At 42.4% G+C, this 20,001-nt stretch overlaps 1 protein-coding gene, 1 long non-coding RNA gene and 1 pseudogene across 2 annotated transcripts; 2 read left to right on the top strand and 1 right to left on the bottom strand.

The window, feature by feature from the left end:
- Nucleotides 1-4,343: 4,343 nt before the first annotated feature.
- Nucleotides 4,344-8,184, top strand: LOC121587273 (annotated as a pseudogene).
- Nucleotides 8,185-9,223: 1,039 nt separating this feature from the next.
- On the top strand, nucleotides 9,224-14,380 carry LOC121530680 (TM2 domain-containing protein 2-like). Its single transcript, XM_041835833.2, has 4 exons — nucleotides 9,224-9,823; nucleotides 10,039-10,126; nucleotides 10,317-10,432; nucleotides 12,576-14,380. The coding sequence occupies exons 1-4, from the start codon at nucleotides 9,558-9,560 to the stop codon at nucleotides 12,787-12,789; spliced, it is 684 nt and encodes a 227-aa protein (XP_041691767.1). The 5' UTR covers nucleotides 9,224-9,557; the 3' UTR covers nucleotides 12,790-14,380.
- A 3,076-nt stretch (nucleotides 14,381-17,456) lies between these two features.
- On the bottom strand, nucleotides 17,457-19,735 carry LOC121587272. Its single transcript, XR_006004032.1, has 3 exons — nucleotides 19,557-19,735; nucleotides 18,539-18,628; nucleotides 17,457-18,385 (listed from the first exon to the last, which is right to left on the bottom strand). It is a non-coding gene; the product is annotated as an uncharacterized LOC121587272 (long non-coding RNA).
- Between the last annotated feature and the right edge of the window lie 266 nt (nucleotides 19,736-20,001).

Below are 20,001 nucleotides of genomic sequence, written 5' to 3'. Positions count from 1 at the left end.
TGATCGTGTGCCAACTGGAGCCGCTTCTTCTTGTTTTTAGCTGATAGGAGTGGAACCCAGTGTGGTCGTCTGCTGCAATAGCCCATCCGTGACAAGGACCGATGAATTGTGCGTTCCGAGATGTCATTCTGCACACCAATGTTGTACTGCACTGTTATTTGCCTGTTTGTGGCCCTCCTGTTAGCTTGCACGATTCTTTCCATTCACCTTCGACCTCTCATCAACAAGCATTTTCACCCACAGGACTGCCACTGATTGGATGTTTTTTGTTTGTTGCACCATTCTCGGTAAACCCTAGACACTGTCGTGCATGAAAAGCCAAGGAGGGCGGACGTTTCTGAGATACTGGATCCGGCGCGCCTGGCACCGACGATCATACCACGCTCAAAGTCGCTTAGGTCATTCCTTAGGTCACTCGTTTTGCCCATTCTAATGTTAAATTGAACAGTAACTGAATGCCTCGATGCCTGTTTGCCTGCTTTATATAGCAAGCTACGGCCATGTGACTCACTGTCTTTAGCCATTTTTGTGAACGGGTGGCATACCTAATAAACTGACCTCTGAGTGTATATTTCCACACTATGAGGTTGGAATAATACTGTGAAATTGTGAAAATGATGATAAGTAATTACCTTTTAGTGTAAGAGCTGTTTAAAAAGACAGCCTGAAATTTCTGTGTGTTTTGGTGGGATGGAGTTTTGGCCTACATGGTGACATCACCAGGTGGTAAAATGGTTAATAGACCAATAAGAAAGAGATTTCCAAACCTCTCTGCCAATAACAGCTAGTTTTCAGTTTTCCCCTCCACACTCAGACAACTCTCTGACAGTCCTATCAACATTTTTACTTGAGAAATTGCTCTTTGCTAAGGAGCTATTTATTTATTTTTTTGACCATTTTAATTTAAGAACAATCACATGAATGTACTTAATTGTTACCCAGAAATGATTTGATAAGAACGGTTGCATTGGACCTTTAATATTTACCAAGGAAATGTATTCCTACCTGAACAATAAGTTAATAAAATAATTTGGCAAGATTATTGATTTGCATTGCACAGAATGTAATGATGTATCCACAGACCTTCAATGCCAGTGTAGTCTGTGGTACTATTTGTTCAGACTTTGAGTGTGCTGTGGTGTGTCACCTAATAAGAGATGAAGAGATGCTAGAACTAGCAGTGGAACCAGAACGAGGAGCTCCACCCTCTCTCTTTGCAAGTTACGGGCTGAATGTCCCCTGCGAAATCATGATTTGTCCAAATAACCAGTGACGAAAAACCCAAAAACAGGAACTATTGCTGCTCATTATCCCAACTGTAAGTCATTCTAGATAAGAGCATCTGCTAAATGAGTCAAGTGTAAATCCCACGCATCCCATTCCTTCCCGACAGATTCTACAGTACCAGTTATGTTTACGTAGATCTGTCCACGAGAGATTAATTGGGCACTGACTACGAAAAGCTGGTTGGCACGGTTTGACCCAGGGGTGGGGGTGTCTCCGTTTTGCTTACTCCCTGAGACTGTACAGCATGTGCCCAATGTTTCCACTATAGGGTGATACCAGTGCAGTCTGTGTTGATGATAGTAGCGTTGGGTGACAACAACAAGGCTAAAATCTACTGCTGGGCAAGTGCTTCCCCAAGCCCCCCTCAGCAAGTGTTGTCCCAGAGTCTGGACCCCTTATGTCCTTCATGTCCTAACAGGGGCATAATGTAGACGTTTTGCAGGGAGAGGATGTCGCTGGGCAGTGACCCAATAGAAATCTGTGGTTTATCCCCTGTGACAGGGTTCACACGCAGCTTGTGGCCAAGCCCACAAATAACAGCCATGCGTCTTGTTTGCTCTCATTCTCCGGCCTGTGTCAGATTACTCACTGGGCCTTTGAAGTTGGCTGATGGACAGGCAGGGTGTTCCCCTTCCTCTCCTGCCAGAAAAAGATTGGGTCTTCATCAGTTCCGCCCACTGCTACATATCTAGTGTAACCCCAGAATTAGACGCATACCTAGCTCAGGATTTTATCATAGGTCACATGTTGAGGTATCTCCTGAACTCACAGCAAGCCCCTTGGTATCAGAAGGGTCATAAATCTGTTAGGTTGTCATAGTGATCCCTTGGTTTTGTTCACTGGGTCAGCTCTACAGCACTGTGCTGTATACAGTGGCTGCCTTAATTGAATTTTAAAGATAAAAGCAATCTATAACGTAGTAGCATAAGCATGACGCCTTGTATCAATTCACACAGATCCGGTTCTGAACAATCACAGAATGGAAATTGACATCGCCAGCCTTGGCGAAAACAAACCAATGACACAGGAGGTTTAACGCCTGTCTGATACTTTTTGTCGCGAACCTGCCACTCTCACTCAGTGAAGGGTTTCACTAGTACGTTCCTAGCCTGCCATGGACCATTGAGCAATAAAAAGCTATGTAACTAAATCCAGAGACTAATCCAGCCTGGACAATCACTGGCAGACCTTCTAGCTGTGCAGACAGAGGCCCCTGGCTGCAGACTGTCCCCATGCAGTATGGTTCTCATGTCACAAGGCTGTCACAGTGTGGGCCCAGGAAACCATGGAGCACAGGAATGGTGTGGGAAGACTGAAGCACAAGTGAATGTGTTTTAATAGGCATGCCAGCATTTAGAATGGTCACTGGTATGTCCTTAATGGTGCAGCATGTAAAGGTGGTCTTGGTCTATAAAATGAAAAATGTGAGTATGGTATATGGACTTAAGATGGTCTATTGAAACACTTCAGATAGTGACAGCAGAGGACGAGGTATACAGAGTGATTGACTTTGAAATAAGAGTTGTCTGGGAACCAGACATATTTGTTAAAATGATCTGTCTGATTTGAGAGATAAATAAACATAGGCTACTTGATGATGAGACTGGATTTGAATTGTAGCCAGAGGCATTTTGATCAATTGCCAATCCTGTGGAATTAATTCTTAAAAATTAAACCTATAGTGGATAATAGTTGTCAAATATACCCTAAACTTTCATAATGAAATATCTTTATGATTCTAATCATTCAAAACTAAAGTCATGTTTATAGTTAATGAATTTGCCTAAATACCTATACACTTTTAATAATCAGACATTCTCCAGCCTTTTAGCTGATAATCTGGATAACCACACTGATTTAGGATACATTTGTACTTGATTGTGATGGGAAACATACTGTATGCTACTGTCTACTATGTTTGCATACCACATGTACCTTTTTTTTTTTTTTGGGGGGTCATTTAGCAGACGCACTTATCCAAAGCGACTTACAGGATAAATTAGGGTTAAGTGCCTTGCTCAAGGGCACATGGACAGATGTTTCGTGGAGTTATTGGCCCAACACATTTACGAGACGATCTTATCCAGAGCGACTTACATGAGCAATTAGGGTTAAGTGCCTTGCTCAAGGGCACATCGACAGATTTTTCACCTAGTCGGCTCGGGGATTAGAACCAGCGACCTTTCGGTTACTGGCACAACGCTCTTAACCACTAAGCTACCTGCCGCCCTAACCAACGCTCTTAACCACTAGACTCCCTGACTTTCTTAGGTGTAGCCTATGTTGTTTTTCATCTCAGCAAGGCAATGTGGATCAGACAATAAGCCTACTCAGTCAAATTATTGTTGAGATGTGGTTTTCAGCACCACACGCACGTGGACAGCTCCTTGCTGCAATTATGCGCACTAAATCATTGATTGCTCACGAACGCTCCATCCGACTATATGACTCTTGCAAAGTTGTTGTCTTTTGATCACCAGTGAAGTTGCAGAGACTGAATCGCATATCGACCCAACACCCCATGTTACAATACTGCTTAGTGAACTCCTCTCTCCACCTGACCCGTGAAACCACACCCATAATGGAATATACAACTGGTTCAAAGTGTTAAAGAGCCAATCAACTCTGGCTCGGACAGTGCAACATATTCGCACAGTTCAGAAGGAAGACCGTGAGCCAGGCGCACGCGGGTCTTTGATGGAATATCGCCTCTATCACAGTTTTTTTTTCTCCTGGTAATAGAACTCCTGAATAAGAATAGAAGATAATTTCTTCAATGAAAGATGGAGATGGTCAATTATGGAACGCAATCAACCGGTAACATTTCTCCGGATTTAATTTAAACACGTGACAAATAAAATCGGCTCACTGAAAATCGAAATAGTTGGCTATAGGGCTAGACCTAGGCTACTTTTTTCTTCTGATAATAGTAACTTTTACATTTCATTACGATTAAATGGCAATGAAATACCAGCTTGAAATAAACTTAAGAAAAATGTCACAGACTAGATATATCGGTTGTCCTATATTTTGAAATAAAGAGGATGAACTTTTGAATGTGAGATTCAGTTGTACAGAGGGGTATGGCATTCCAACCGTTTTTACCAAACACAGCTTCGGATTTCACCCTCGACGCAATGCTGGCCCGACAACCTCCGTTTTCCCCTGCCATTGCACTAACTTCCCACGGGTCTCTTCCCTTGCCTGTTGCGCAAAGGCACCCAATGCTGGATCTGGGCAATGCCGAAACGATCCTCCGCATATCCTCGCTGGAACACCATGCTGCCACCCAGTCTGCCAAACTCAGGCCTCCTAAAACGCTGGAGACCAAGGATGCCACCGAGGATGATCCAAAAGTTAACTTGGAGGCGAGGGACCTTTGGACACAATTCCACAAATTCGGCACTGAAATGGTCATAACAAAATCAGGAAGGTAAATATTATGACATATCATCCATAATCATGTAGCCTATAACGTTTTTCATTTTTATTCTATATTTTATATTTTATAGGACTGTAGGATGATTTCAAATCGTTGTGTGTTCCTTTTACTCCAGGCGCATGTTTCCACCATTCAAAGCCAGATGTACTGGCTTGAACAAAATGGCAAAATATATTTTTCTGATGGATATTGTGGCGGCCGACGAGTGCAGATACAAGTTTTACAACTCTAATTGGACGGTGGCAGGAAAGGCAGATCCTGAAATGCCAAAGAGGATGTACATACACCCAGACAGTCCCGCTTCTGGCGAGCAATGGATGTCAAAAGTGGTCAATTTTCACAAACTAAAATTTACAAACAACATCTCGGACAAGCATGGGTTTGTACGTTCCAAATATTCGTTTTGTGTTAATAATGTAGTATTTACAGTGTAGTTTGACTAATCTAATGTATTGTTACATTAGTTACAATATAACTGAAATATACTATGTTTTATTGAAATGCGTAAAGTTCCAGTTGATGACTAGGCCTAATGTATTCTTTAAAATGTATTTTGTCTCCAATTGCAGACGATTCTTAACTCAATGCACAAATACCAGCCTAGGTTTCACGTTGTGAGGGCCAACGATATCATCCAACTACCATATAGCACGTTCAGGACCTATGTCTTTTCTGAGACAGAATTCATCGCGGTAACTGCGTATCAAAACGATAAGGTAGGCCCTTAATAATTTTATAAAGCAAGTTTCAGAATAACATTGTATTTTTCGTATTGGTAGACCTATGGAAAATGGGAATTATACGCATGACATAAATTACCCATAAAGAATTTGTAAAGAGTTTATGTTGTGGCCTAAATGAATTACTGACTTATAGCTAAATAGCCTACTCTATAGCATATTAGTTACCCAAGGCTCAATATTTGGCAAGCAATGAAATGTAGATTTGTATGTCTTCAAATATTTTGTTCTAAATGTGCAATATTTGAACAACGTTAATTAACTGCTTATAAAACATTTACAAACTTCTTGGCAAGAAAGATTTTGTTTGAAACTTTTAAAGGATCCTATATTCCTGATCTATCCCTGTAATTAGCCTAAGAGAGTCTGATTATTAGTGTTACAATGTGATAAGTTACTGGTCTAATGTTTAGAAACATTACAGTCATTACAGTGATTTCTATATTTTCAGATTACACAACTGAAAATTGATAACAATCCTTTCGCCAAAGGATTCCGTGACACTGGCAATGGGAGAAGAGAAAAAAGGTGAGACAAAAAAAAACGACAAACGTTAATGAATATAATAAATACTTTTAGAAACTCAATACTGAACTATGTTATTTTTTGAGTAGGAAACAACTGGGGATTAATACACAAAAATTCAATGAGACGCGAATGGAAGAAGGCAATGAAATCTCGGGTGACTCTTTGGATCCACTGAAAAGAGCAGGAAACTCTAAATCAACCGGTTTGTATGATAACGAAATGAATAGGCAAAAAATGTAGCCTTAATTCTTACTATAAGAATTGTTTAGCCTCAACTTGTTCTCATTTTACAAACAACATTGTATTTTAATAATCATGTTAGATGTCTGCGAAAGTGCCAACGAAAGCAGTCAAGCAAGCAAGGATGGGCATTATGTTGGACAAGACTTGCGAAAAATCTCAACCGCCACGGAGGAACTGAAACCTGAGCCAAATGTTACCACAGCGCACGGCAAAACGGACAGGGCTTTAGCGGACTCATTCAGGACCGAAACAGACTCAGAGGATCCAAAACAGGACCATATAAATGCCATAACTGGCGGTGGGACGCGTGGCTTTAGAGCAGAGGAGCCGAGGGCAACGGAGCACTTCCAGCCTCTAACCGTGGAAACGGACCAAAGAGCTCACATCACAGGCCTAAGATGCAGTAGTTTTTCTCACTGCTATTCTTATCCACCGGATTTAACAAGATATATCATCAACCCCTTGGGTGTCGCACACCGTCTCCTACACCCTGCTGCCCAAGTCAAAGTGCAGGGTGAAACTTTCTCCAGTGTAGCAGCAGCGACAGCCATGGGTCACATGCTGGCAGCTGTGTCATCTGGCGGAGTGTGCGCCATGGGCACGGCTGGTATTCCGGCATCTTCTTTACAAAGAGTGTCAGGAACGTCAGGATTACCCGTGAACTTTCAGCAGCATGCTATGGCGTCACAGGTATGCCCGTCATTTATTAATTCAGCAACAATACTCAATAGGGTGCCTTTATATCTGTGCCCATGACGCACGTAAATTAAGTAGGCTAATGTAAGTCCTTATTATGAAAATAACTGTCAACTTTGCTAGCCCTAACCACTCTTTCTTTATTTCCCATGCAGGGCCTCACAGTTTCTCCAATTGGTGGTATTTTCCCCTACCCCTACTCCTATTTGGCAGCAGCGGCTGCTCTCTCCACCACAGCATCGACCCCAGTACATCGCCACCCAGTGCGCCCTCGTACTCGGTTCAGACCCTACTACATTCCCAATAGCGTACCAGACAACTGTTTGACACCACCGACATCTATTCATCTTATGACTGATAGAGACGTGAATTGTCACAGTATTGGAAATAGTCCGATTGCTGCCAGATTGGACTGTAGGCCTACGTCAGAGGTCAACAGTGATTCTTTGCCACTGGGTTAATTGTGCGCCACCGGCAAAACGCGTATTCAGCAAGGATGGCATGGATCAGCTTCAATGTATGCAACAGTTGGTCAGCGGTATAGACTCCTAGACAGAGACTTATCTTCCTAGGGCATAAATCTAACAAACGGATTAAAATTATGAGATTTTTTCTTTGTTGCATAATGAATGAAGAATGAAGTGTTTGATATCAAACCAAAAGGCATTTAAAAAAGTATTCTAATGCAGAATGTATAACATTGTTTACGTCTGTGGAATATGGTTGCGCTTGTGTGTTGTTACTGTAATGTGTTTGTTGATGGCACTGAAGTTTATTTGCTATAAATCCCCAATGTTTTCACTCAGCCAATTACTCCTATAGAAACAGTTTTGAACCCCTTTATTTTCTAACTAAAGAACGTGTATAGTTTCAAATGTAAATATTATTTATTTCGGCTTAGAAGTCTTTGAGAAATTTGAGAAATTAGTTTTCTATTCATTTACATTTTTATGGAGGAATGTTTTTGCTGACTTGTTAAACATTGAAAAGTAAATGGTGTGTCAATTACCAATATAATTTTCAGTTTAAAAATGTTATGAAGACAATATTGTCAAAATAGCCATTACATTTTTTTTGTAGGCAGTTGTAGATCCAAAACAATTGTCACAATATTTTTTGGGAGAATCTTGTATACCTATAACTTATTACAACCCATTATTGGTTTAACAGACATAGGCCTATATCTCTTTGCATGTTTGTTCATTTGAATAACTGCACTTTAATGCGTTTTAGGAACTCCACAAAATAATGTTAAACGAAATAAAAGTATTCTGTTTAATGGTTTTAATGGTCGAGGATGTCTATGCATTTTATGTTTTAAAAGTTTCATATTATTCAAAACGAAAAAAGTTCTACATTAATTCGCTACATCCCTGCTGTGTACGTTTTGAACACTTGGAAATTATACCTACTTTGCAAGATTATTTATTTTGTTTATCACATGTAGGCTACTTTCATTTGAATACCTATAAATACATTATTGTTACAAAGAGATGTATATTTTAAGTTATTGTTCTTCATTAGATTATAAATTATATTGTTCGATATATCTTTGCTTTATCTCTTAAACAAATGGTTCTATATAGTGCCAAATAAGGGCTATTTGGGTTGTAACCGTAGCGAAACCCTTTTTGGTGATATATGGAACCTTTTATTGACGGTTCTATAAAGAACCATGCTCATAAGGTTCTAAATGGAACCTGTATGGCGCTAAAAAGCAGGGTTTCCCAAACTCGGTCCTACTGATTTAGTCAACCATCCTCAATTGACACAAGGCCATGAATGAATCTTTCACAAAACACTGGCTAAAGTCACATATAACGTCAACTAGCATAACACAACGGATTAGATAAACTGGAATGACACTCTCACTGATGGTTCCACAAAAAGAGCTGTGCCCAAACCACGCCCCAAAATATTATAATGAGCCACCGTCCCTACATTTAAATTATCTCTAAATGAGGAAATAACCCTTTTATGACCTGCGAATAACCATTGAAGGGCTCAAAGTATGGTTCCTCATAGAACCACCACCCTTCCCAAAGAACTCTTGATGAACCCTCATTTTAAGTGTGTAGAGGTTGTTCTGATATAGGCATATACACTTGAAAATGTTTATTTGTCTAATTTGAAATGTCTTACTTGAGTAAAGATTTTAAAGGTACAAAGGTAGGCTACTAGCATTTTGGAGCACACACGGTCATGCATGTCTCACTCCACCACAGTAGGTGGCAGCATTGGCATTGAGTTGAGTTAGTGGCTGAGTTCACTGCCGTAAAAAAAGTAGAAAAATAAGAGGATTCCGGTCACATCCCGTTTCTCCCCAGCTGGATGAAATAACAAAACAACGAGACCTTTCATTGTTCTCATCTTTGAAATACGCTACGGATTTATCGGTATGATGTGAAACATTAATACATTGAATCTGTATTAGCCAACATATTCGACAGGAAACTGCTAGATTGCAATCAGGTATTATATATCTTAGTTCTGTTAGCTTGTTAGCTAGCCAGCAAGCTAGTCATTGCTTTCTAACGGACGGTTTCTCCAATCCAATGTAGCCAACAATCTAGCACGCTAGCTAGCTATAACATAGCCGTAGTTCAACCAAAGTTGAGAAGATGGCAAGGATTTCACTTAACTACATTCTGATGTGCGGGCAAGTTCTCCTGCTACTGTCAGTGTTGCTTTTGCAATGTTTGGAAGGAATACACTCCCAGAATTCATCAGACTCACCCGGACAGAGGGCAACAACAGCTACATTCAGTGTCAGTGAGCAGCCACAAGATAACGTGACGACGTATCACATAATACCAGTTGAACGCATGAATTATACTGAACTATATGAATACAGGCCTCCGTCACCGGTTGTCCTCTGCAGTTATCTGTAAGTATTTTATTTGTGTTTCAATAACAACAGTGCCACATCAATTTGCTTTCAGAGACTGCCCTCTCAAAGTTAGTGTGTCACCTCTTGCTTTACATTTTCAGAGGTACTTCACCCTGCCTGTTTTCTAAACGCCCATATACAGTTCTTCACATGTGCTACATAAAATACACAGAATAAACACGTCATTTTACCCTTTTTCTGTGCATGTGAAGACCCGAGGAGTTCATCCACTGTCAAGATCCAGTGGACCATGCACAGAACTCCACTGCCATTCTGGAGATGGGACATGGTTGTTGGAAGGTAGGTCAAACCATAGTGGGTAGGCCCCCCACCCCCCTCTGTGGCCTTACATGATGATAGTATGATGACTAGTCATAAACAGATATATTAACTGGCATAGTTGAACATTCAGGTCAGATTCTTGGTATTTCATGTGTAGACTTTATTGTGTCATCTCATGTCATTCAACTAAATCAACACCTTTATTTAGTTTGGAGGGCAGGTACACAAAGACGTGAATCACACACCAGTCATCTGCACGGCACTGGATGACATAGAGTGTGCTGGACCCAGGGAGTTCCTGAGAGGGAACGAGCCATGCATCAAGTAAGGGAGAATCTAGCTACTGTACTTGACTCTGCAGTTTCTGACAAGCTCATGCGTCATTGATTGTTGTTACATGATGATAATAGTCATTCCCAGTTTACGGTACAGATAGACTCCCTGCCTGACTTCACTAGCGTTCAACAGATTTGAAATACCTGCTTGGAGGTCAATACTATATACACTGCTCAAAAAAATAAAGGGAACACTTAAACAACACATCCTTGATCTGAATGAATGAAATAATCTTATTAAATACTTTTTTCTTTACATAGTTGAATGTGCTGACAACAAAATCACACAAAAATGATCAATGGAAATCAAATGTATCAACCCATGGAGGTCTGGATTTGGAGTCACCCTCAAAATTAAAGTGGAAAACCACACTACAGGCTGATCCAACTTTGATGTAATGTCCTTAAAACAAGTCAAAATGAGGCTCAGTAGTGTGTGTGGCCTCCACGTGCCTGTATGACCTCCCTACAACGCCTGGGCATGCTCCTGATGAGGTGGCGGATGGTCTCCTGAGGGATCTCCTCCTAGACCTGGACTAAAGCATCCGCCAACTCCTGGACAGTCTGTGGTGCAACGTGGCGTTGGTGGATGGAGCGAGACATGATGTCCCAGATGTGCTCAATTGGATTCAGGTCTGGGGAACGGGCGGGCCAGTCCATAGCATCAATGCCTTCCTCTTGCAGGAACTGCTGACACACTCCAGCCACATGAGGTCTAGCATTGTCTTGCATTAGGAGGAACCCAGGGCCAACCGCACCAGCATATGGTCTCACAAGGGGTCTGAGGATCTCATCTCGGTACCTAATGGCAGTCAGGCTACCTCTGGCGAGCACATGGAGGGCTGTGCGGCCCCCCAAAGAAATGTCACCCCACACCATGACTGACCCACCGCCAAACCGGTCATGCTGGAGGATGTTGCAGGCAGCAGAACGTTCTCCACGGCGTCTCCAGACTCTGTCACGTGTGCTCAGTGTGAACCTGCTTTCATCTGTGAAGAGCACAGGGCGCCAGTGGCGAATTTGCCAATCTTGGTGTTCTCTGGCAAATGCCAAACGTCCTGCACGGTGTTGGGCTGTAAGCACAACCCCCACCTGTGGACGTCGGGCCCTCATACCACCCTCATGGCGTCTGTTTCTGACCGTTTGAGCAGACACATGCACATTTGTGGCCTGCTGGAGGTCATTTTGCAGGGCTCTGGCAGTGCTCCTCCTGCTCCTCCTTGCACAAAGGCGGAGGAAGCGGTCCTGCTGCTGGGTTGTTGCCCTCCTACGGCCTCCTCCACGTCTCCTGATGTACTGGCCTGTCTCCTGGTAGCGCCTCCATGCTCTGGACACTACGCTGACAGACACAGCAAACCTTCTTGCCACAGCTCGCATTGATGTGCCATCCTGGATGAGCTGCACTACCTGAGCCACTTGTGTGGGTTGTAGACTCCGTCTCATGCTACCACTAGAGTGAAAGCACCGCCAGCATTCAAAAGTGACCAAAGCATCAGCCAGGAAGCATAGGAACTGAGAAGTGGTCTGTGGTCACCACTTGCAGAACCACTTCTTTATTGGGGGTGTCTTGCTAATTGCCTATAATTTCCACCTGTTGTCTATTCCATTTACACAACAGCATGTGAAATGTATTGTCAATCAGTGTTGCTTCCTAAGTGGACAGTTTGATTTCACAGAAGTGTGATTGACTTGGAGTTACATTGTGTTGTTTAAGTGTTCCCTTAATTTTTTTGAGCAGTGTACTTACCTGTCCTGTAAATGGAAAATGTTTTGGACGCTAACATGGATTCACCACTAGAGAGCAGTATTTACAAACCTATAGGACACCTTTACAACATGTTGCAATACTTTTAATGGCTCATGGCTAGATGGGATACCGCTTATGTCAAATTGACATCAAAAGTTGTTTTTTGGGAGCATTTTAGCTAACCCTAACCCATTTCCTAACCTTAACCAAATTATCCTAACCCACTACATTCATTATCCTAACCTGCTGCGTAATTTTTCTAACCTGGTACGAAAAGTCAATTCTGGTCAATTCTGACATAAGCTGTATTCCATCTAGTCAAAATCATTTTAATGGGCTCCCCTGGTCTTTACTTCCGGTTATTGACACCTTGTTGTGATTTCAGATACACTGGCCACTATTTCATCACCACCCTGCTGTACTCATTCTTCCTGGGTTGCTTTGGAGTGGACAGGTTCTGCCTGGGGCACACAGGCACAGCCGTGGGCAAGCTGCTGACCCTAGGAGGCCTGGGCATCTGGTGGTTCGTGGACCTCATCCTCCTCATCACCGGAGGCCTCATGCCCAGTGACAACAGCAACTGGTGTACCTTCTACTGAGACCAGAGAGCATGGGTTGAAGACCTTTTAAAGGCATACTTTGGGATTTTGGCAATGAGACCCTTTATCTACTTCCCCGGAGTCAGATGAACTCGTGGATACCATTTTTATGTCTCTGTGTCCAGTATGAAGGAAGTCAGATGTAGTTTTGCTAGCCAATGCTAAATAGCGTTAGCACAATGACTGTAAGTCTATGGTTATCTACTACCATGTTAGCATTGGCTCGAGAAACTACCTCTGACTTCCTTCATACTTGTTGCCAAAAGCCCAAAGTATCCCTTTAAGGTGTGTTTACATTGCAGACATGCGGGACGACTAAGGATCAACGCTTATATGTGAATTACAGTTCAGAGTAGTCTGACCACGTGTCAGATGCCTTTATCTCCAATTCTCCTAGAGAATCATGTCACCCGAGGTGGTATCACTTTATGCTTGCGCACGCCACAGATGGCAGTTTTTCACATCTTAATAAATTGCGTGTTTGCTGTTTCCGCAATTTAAATCCAGCTTTAGTCTTTCATCAGTCTTTCGTCTCTTATCATGGGATAACAAGAGGAGTATTCGTGAAAGATGTGTGGTGTGGACCAGGGGCATGGTTGAGTGGTTGGCATGTGGCTGCTGTAGGTTTGATTTAGGTGTAAAGGTTAAATTACTGAACTGTTGAAGCAAAGGAAATGGGTTGCTATGTTGTCTGTATGAAAGCTTAAATCTAGGTTCTAAGTTTCATTATGCGATTTATGCGTGCACAAACTGCACAACATCTGAGGCGTTACCATGTCTGACCATCTGATGAGAGGAGTCTCAAAACATTTGTGTACCTGTACTACCTACAGATACTGCTCACATAGCTTACTCCAAATGTAGTTCTGATTTAGTGTCCCAAATGAAAACAATTTGATTAAACTGGTTAATATGGTTAAAATACATTAAGCCTGAGTAATGCTGTATGTACCCTCAATTCTGTGATTGTTTATTATTTTGTTATGCATTGAAATGTTTGACTTTATTTTCCCTATGTTCTTTCAATATAGGAACAATTTGTGAAATGGCAGCCTTCTGTAAATATAGACAAAAGTCTATGGATTAATTTTATGGTATGTGTCTTGCAGTTTTTCTCAACCTGTCATTTTACATAATTTTGCATCTTCCTAGGTGCATATGTGAGAAGGAACGCCAACTGTCTCCCTGTGTGTGTGCCATCCCTGCACATCAAGTGTTTGTGGTTCATTAAAATGTTTTGGTCAAGGTTGGTTAAGTCTATTTCTACTTGAATCCTGTGCTGAATCTGATTTGTTGCGTCTGACTTGCAAAGTGGAAACTGAGATGGTTCCTTTTTTCTGTGCATGCTTAAATGTTTTTCAGATTGATTGCTTTTTTTCTATACACTTGATGACTTGCACTCATTCAAAGCACAGAGGAGACAAGATACTGCTACTATTAAAAATTCCAGTACACAGAAGAAAAGAAAACAAAGGTTTCAAAGCCAAGCACTATAAAGATTTTATTTTAAGTGTCAACAAATGTCATATTCACCACTTCCAGAGGTAACGATGTTATTGTACATATTATGAATAAAAAACAATTGATACTTGCCTCTAGAACTGTCTATACAAACTGTAGAGCTGAATGTCTCCTCTAAACACATTGAATTCAATAGTGTTGTCAGAAAAATAGGTGCAGCACAGTTGATGTTTTTTTAAAACGTCATTTAGCAGATATTCTTATCCAGAGCGATTTACAGTAGTGAGTGCATACATTTTAGTACTTCTTCATTCTGGTTCCCCGTGGGAATCGAACCCACATCCCTGGCGTTGCAAGCGCCATGCTCTACCAACTTAGCCACAACTAAGGGACTCCCATTATATGTAACTACACGTATCTTTAGGGCAGTACATCAGCTCTAACAACAGAGCATTCGGAAAGTATTCAGACCCCTTGACTTTTCCACATTTTGTTACCTTACAGCCTTATTCTAAAATTGAATAAATTGTTTTTTCCCCTCATCAATGTATACACAATACCCCATAATGACAAAGCAAAATATCACAGAAATATCACATTTAAATAAGTATTCAGACCCTTTACACAGTACTTTGTTGATGAAGCACCTTTGGCAGCGATTACAGCCTTGAGTCTTCTTAGGTATGACGCTACAAGCTTGGCACACCAGTTTCTCCCATTCTTCTCTGCAGATCCTCTCAAGCTCTGTCAGGTTTGATGGGGAGCATCGCTGCACAGCTATTTTCAGGTCTCTCCAGAGATGTTCGATCGGGTTCTAGTCCGGGCTCTGGCTGGGCCACTCAAGGACATTCTAAGACTTGTCCCAAAGCCACTCCTGTGTTGTCTTGGCTGTGTGCTTAGGGTTGTTGTCCTGTTGGAAGGTGAACCTTCACCCCAGTCTGAGGTCCTGAGCGCTCTGGAGCAGGTTTTCATCAAGGATCTCTGTATACTTTGCTCCATTCATCTTTCCCTCGATCCTGACTAGTCTCCCAGCCCTGCCGCTGAAAAACATCCCCACAACATGATGCTGCCACAAGCATGCTTGACCATAGGGATGGTGCCAGGTTACTCCAGATGTGACGCTTGGCATTCAGGCCAAAGAGTTGAATCTTGGTTTCATCAGACCAGATAATCTTGTTTCTCATGGCCTGAGAGTCTTTAGGTGCCTTTTGGCAAACTCTAAGTGGGCTGTCATGTGCCTTTTACTGAGGAGTGACTTCCGTCTTGCCACTCTACCATAAAGGCCTGATTGGTGGACTGCTGCAGAGATAGTTGTCCTTCTGGAAGGTTATCCCATCTCCACAGAGGATCTCTGGAGCTCTGTCAGAGTGACCATCAGTTCTTGGTCACCTCCCTGACCAAGGCCCTTCTCCCCCGATTGCTCAGTTTGGCCGGGCTTCCAGCTCTAGGAAGAGTCTCGGTGGTTCCAAACTTCTTCCATTTAAGAATGATGGAGGCCTCTGTGTTCTTGGGGACCTTCAACGCTGCAGACATTTTTTGGTACCCTTCCCCAGATCTGTGCCTCGACACAATCCTGTTTTGGAGCTCTGCGCACAATTCCTTCGACCTCATGACTTGGTTTTTGCTCCGACATGCACTGTCAACTGTGGGACCTTATATAGACAGGTGTGTGCCTTTCCAAATCATGTCCAATCAAATGAATTTACAGTAGGTGAACTCCAATCAAGTTGTAGAAACATCTCAAGGATGATCAACGGAAACAGGATGCACCTGAGCTCAACTTTGAGCAAAGGGTCTGAATACTTATGTAAATAAGGTATTTCTGTTTTTAATTTTTAATAAATTAGCTAAAATTTCAAAAACCAGTTTTCTCTTTGTCATTATGGGGTATTGTGTGTAGATTGATGAGGGGAAAAAAATATTGAATCCATTTTAGAATAAGGCTGTAACGTAACACAATGTGGAAAAAGTGAAGGGGTCTGAATACTTTCAGAATGCACTGTATGTGCATGTATGGCATGAAAAACATTTATTTGCATTCACCAGCAACATACAGTGAGTGTAGAGGGACAGCCACTCAAGGCTGGCTCTAGAGGGTTGCAGGGTAGGGCATTGCCCACCCAAATGTTAATGTTGCCCTTTGAAATGGTCATGCTTGAGTCAATGTTAAACTAAGATTGCAGGATATTAGCTTAGAAACACCCAGTAATATCATCCTAGAACTGGCCCTGCAGCCACTCAGTAAATTTTCTCAGGGACGACCGTTAGCATGACGTCTTCGTTAGCTCACCACACCACCATGGACAGTGGACTGGCTGACTGAACAGGATAACTCACCTCCTCTGTGGTCTGGATGTGCTGCCCGTTGATGCTGATTATAACATCATGGTTAATCATGCCAGCACTGTATGTGGAACATACAATGGAGACAACAATGAACACACTACACACACCTAGCCTGGTCCCAGACCTGTTTGTGCTCTTGCCAACTCCATGAATTGCTGTCATCAAGAAGTTGGCATGATAGCACAAACAGACTGGCACCCAGGCTAGCACTCACCCTCCTCTCTATTATACAAAACTCAACCTCAAAACCATTCTTTGACTCCTCATCTCATGCCCTGGAGGAACAAGCATTGACCTTTAGACTAAGCTGTACATGCTGTGCCATTTTCGAGACAGAGAGAGACTGAGAGAATGAGAGCGAGAGAGAGAATGAGAGAGAATGAGAGCAATAGAGAGAGAGAGAGAGAGAGAGAGAGAGAGAGAGAGAGAGAGAGAGAGAGAGAGAGAGAGAGAGAGAGAAGTTGGTGGCTTCAAATCCTACAGATCATAGTTAAATCAGTACCATTCTCTATAGTTTTGTAGTGTTAGCCAGGCTGGCTTATTATTGGACCACTGGAACATAATCTATTAGCCTTAGTTTGAGATGGCTGCTGCATGCAGGTTTGTGTTCCATAGCTGTGGGGGCTACTTAATGCTATTACCAACAACATCAACAACAAAGCACACAGCCATTGAGACAGATGTGAGCTCCGGGCTGGCCTTTCTGCATGGGGTAAGAGGGGGTGCATCGCAAATGGCATTCTATTCCCTATATAGTGGCAGGTTAACCTTTATTGTGAGCGATTTCCGCTAGATAGGACAGCTGCAAAGTCAAAATTGGCTTTATTGTAAAAATTCATGAATTCTTTCTAAGCTTAATTTAAGGTTAGGGTTAGTCATTAGGGTTAGCAGTGTGGTTCAATCAGATGTTATGCCTTTGTAGCTGTGCCAGCTAGTGACCACTCTGCAGAGCTGCCTCCAGGACGGAAAACGCTAACCTGCGCCATGTGGGGTGTAGCCAGGAAGAGGAAGTAATCAGAAACCTGCCTGTGGGTGGCTGCTGGCTTGAGTGTAGCAGAGATCTGGACCAGAGTCTAGTATAATAGCCTTGATAACCATCGTGTCAGAGGACAGCATTACAAATATGCTGATTACATATAACATTCCTCTCAAATACAATCTCAAGCAGTAAATCCCCTAACAAGTGGTCCCCCTGAGTTGCCAAAGTGTAAAAGAACAGAGCAGTAAACAAAAGTTAACGGCCATTGTATTGCACTGCAATGTTAAATTCAGAACAGAGACAAGAAGAGATGATGGAGACATACACTCTTAGAAAAAAAGGTTCCAAAAGGGCTCTCCGGCTGTCCCCTTAGGAGTACCCTTTTAGGAGCACCCTTTTTTCTACCTGGAACCAAAAGGGTTCTTCAAAGCGTTCTCCTATGGGGACAGCCGAAGAACCCTTTTAGGTTCTAGATAGCAGCTTTCTTTCTAAGAGTGTACAATATGTAATGATATGTAAAGAGATGCACATGCAGTAATATAATGCTACAAATACTGCTGCTTGCCAGCCATGTTTCACCTGTACATCCTAAATGGCACCCTATTTCCTATATAGTGCACTACTTTTCAACAAGGCCCATAGGGCTCTGGTCAAAAGTAGTGCAATATACATGGAATAGGGCGCCATTTGAGTCGCAGACTACGACTTATGTTGATGATGGCGTCCGTCTGGATGTACTCCATGTAAGTCTTTGAGTCCCAGCTCCAGGCCGTTCTTACGGGCTGTGCTGATGCCTGTGGTGACCGTGTTCTGCAGGGAGAAGAACATTTAAACAAAGCTTCAATTGCAACTTATATCAAGTGCTAGCCTTTTTCATGTTTGTTGTGGTCTATTTGGGGTTCCAATCATTCTTTCATTTGTTTACGCAAGAGGATAAGAGTTAAGCATGTTCTCTCCCTTTACCTGCAGGGAGAAGGGACTGCCCACGGCCACCACAAACTCCCCCGGCCGCAGGTCAGACGAGTGGCCCAGCAGAAGCACTGGCAGTGTATTCTACAGAACAAGATAAACATAGAGATCATATAACTTCTAGAATTAATGTTTTCCTGACCAAGATTCACACAATGGGAAAGGCTTTTCAACCGCTCTGTTAATACATTGGCCCTATCAACAGAAGACAGTCCCTTCAGCACTGAATCATCAGTAAGGCCAACAAGGCACTCTCACTTTAACCTTCACACCAGACTAATCCGGTGTCTGCCTACCTTCTCTTGTCATGGGTTGAAGTATTTTCATTGCTGGAATCTGACGCTTACAGTTTATTGCCATTGCCAGCCCTTCTAGGGTGTAAAGCCTTGTTCCATCACAGCCTCACTTTGCAGGCAACCTTTGGGTTCTGCTACTCCCTATAAAGGCTTAACATCTACCATCACAAATCCATTTGTAGTCTACACTAAAGTTTATAGTCTTCCATAGTATAGTGTGCAGAGTGATGGGCTGAGTCAAAATGGTTGTCTTCCCTGCATGTTTTGGCCTGGCCTGGAATGGGTTTTAGTTGACAGTGTTTTGGCCTGGGAGCTCATAATGCCACACAGAGGAGCTGTTTAAACAAGCGGCTGTCATCGCGGTGACAAATGTTTTAGTTACAGCAACATTTGTGAATACTAGAAGTAAAAAAAGGCTGAAGCTTTGAATTTATTAGACCAGAACCAATAGCCCCTACAGGAAAACCTGACGACAAATTGATCATGTCAAGGAGTGGAATCTAATTTTAGTCGGGCGAAAGGCCCTCACTTTCCCTCTATAGAATATCTGCTAGACTCTCTGCAGGATTAATTCACTCTCTGCCTTTTCGATGTTAGTCACTGATTTCAAGCCAGCAGGCCAGTGGAAAATACCAAGCAGAATTTAGCATGAGGATCTGTGGGATGAGAGAGATGACCGTTGGAACAGCCTCATTTTAGGGATGAGGAAGACTCACATCCGACTCAATTTTGATTCCACGTCCTTGATGGAGGCATCTTATTGGACACAGCTCTTCAGCTCCACTTTGATTATCTGCTTTTAGGAGAGGACTTGGGCGTTGGTGACTATCCAGCTCTCCTCTGACACGATGAAATCTGCACCACTCGACACAGGGACCTCCTGGTTTAAAAATGGCAACCTGAGTGATAAAGACACCAATCATGTTGCTGTCTAAAGACACAACAACCATGTGTGTCATCATCTCTTGCTGTCATGATACAAAACACAGATGGCGTGTTCACCAATGACAATTAATGTAAGTTTTGTGTTACTAGGAAACATCTGAGGATTTCAAAAATGTATCATGTGTTGGGCTAATATGTTGGACAGATGTCTGAAGAGGTTACAGAAGACGGAAATGCAAAAGGTGTCCCATGTTTTCTGAATTCACTCAAACAGTA

This window comes from Coregonus clupeaformis, chromosome 18, assembly GCF_020615455.1.
Source record: "Coregonus clupeaformis isolate EN_2021a chromosome 18, ASM2061545v1, whole genome shotgun sequence".
Classification (NCBI taxonomy): Eukaryota; Metazoa; Chordata; class Actinopteri; order Salmoniformes; family Salmonidae; genus Coregonus; species Coregonus clupeaformis.
Note: the sequence above shows the minus strand (reverse complement) of the source record. Positions and strands in the feature narration are given on the sequence as shown.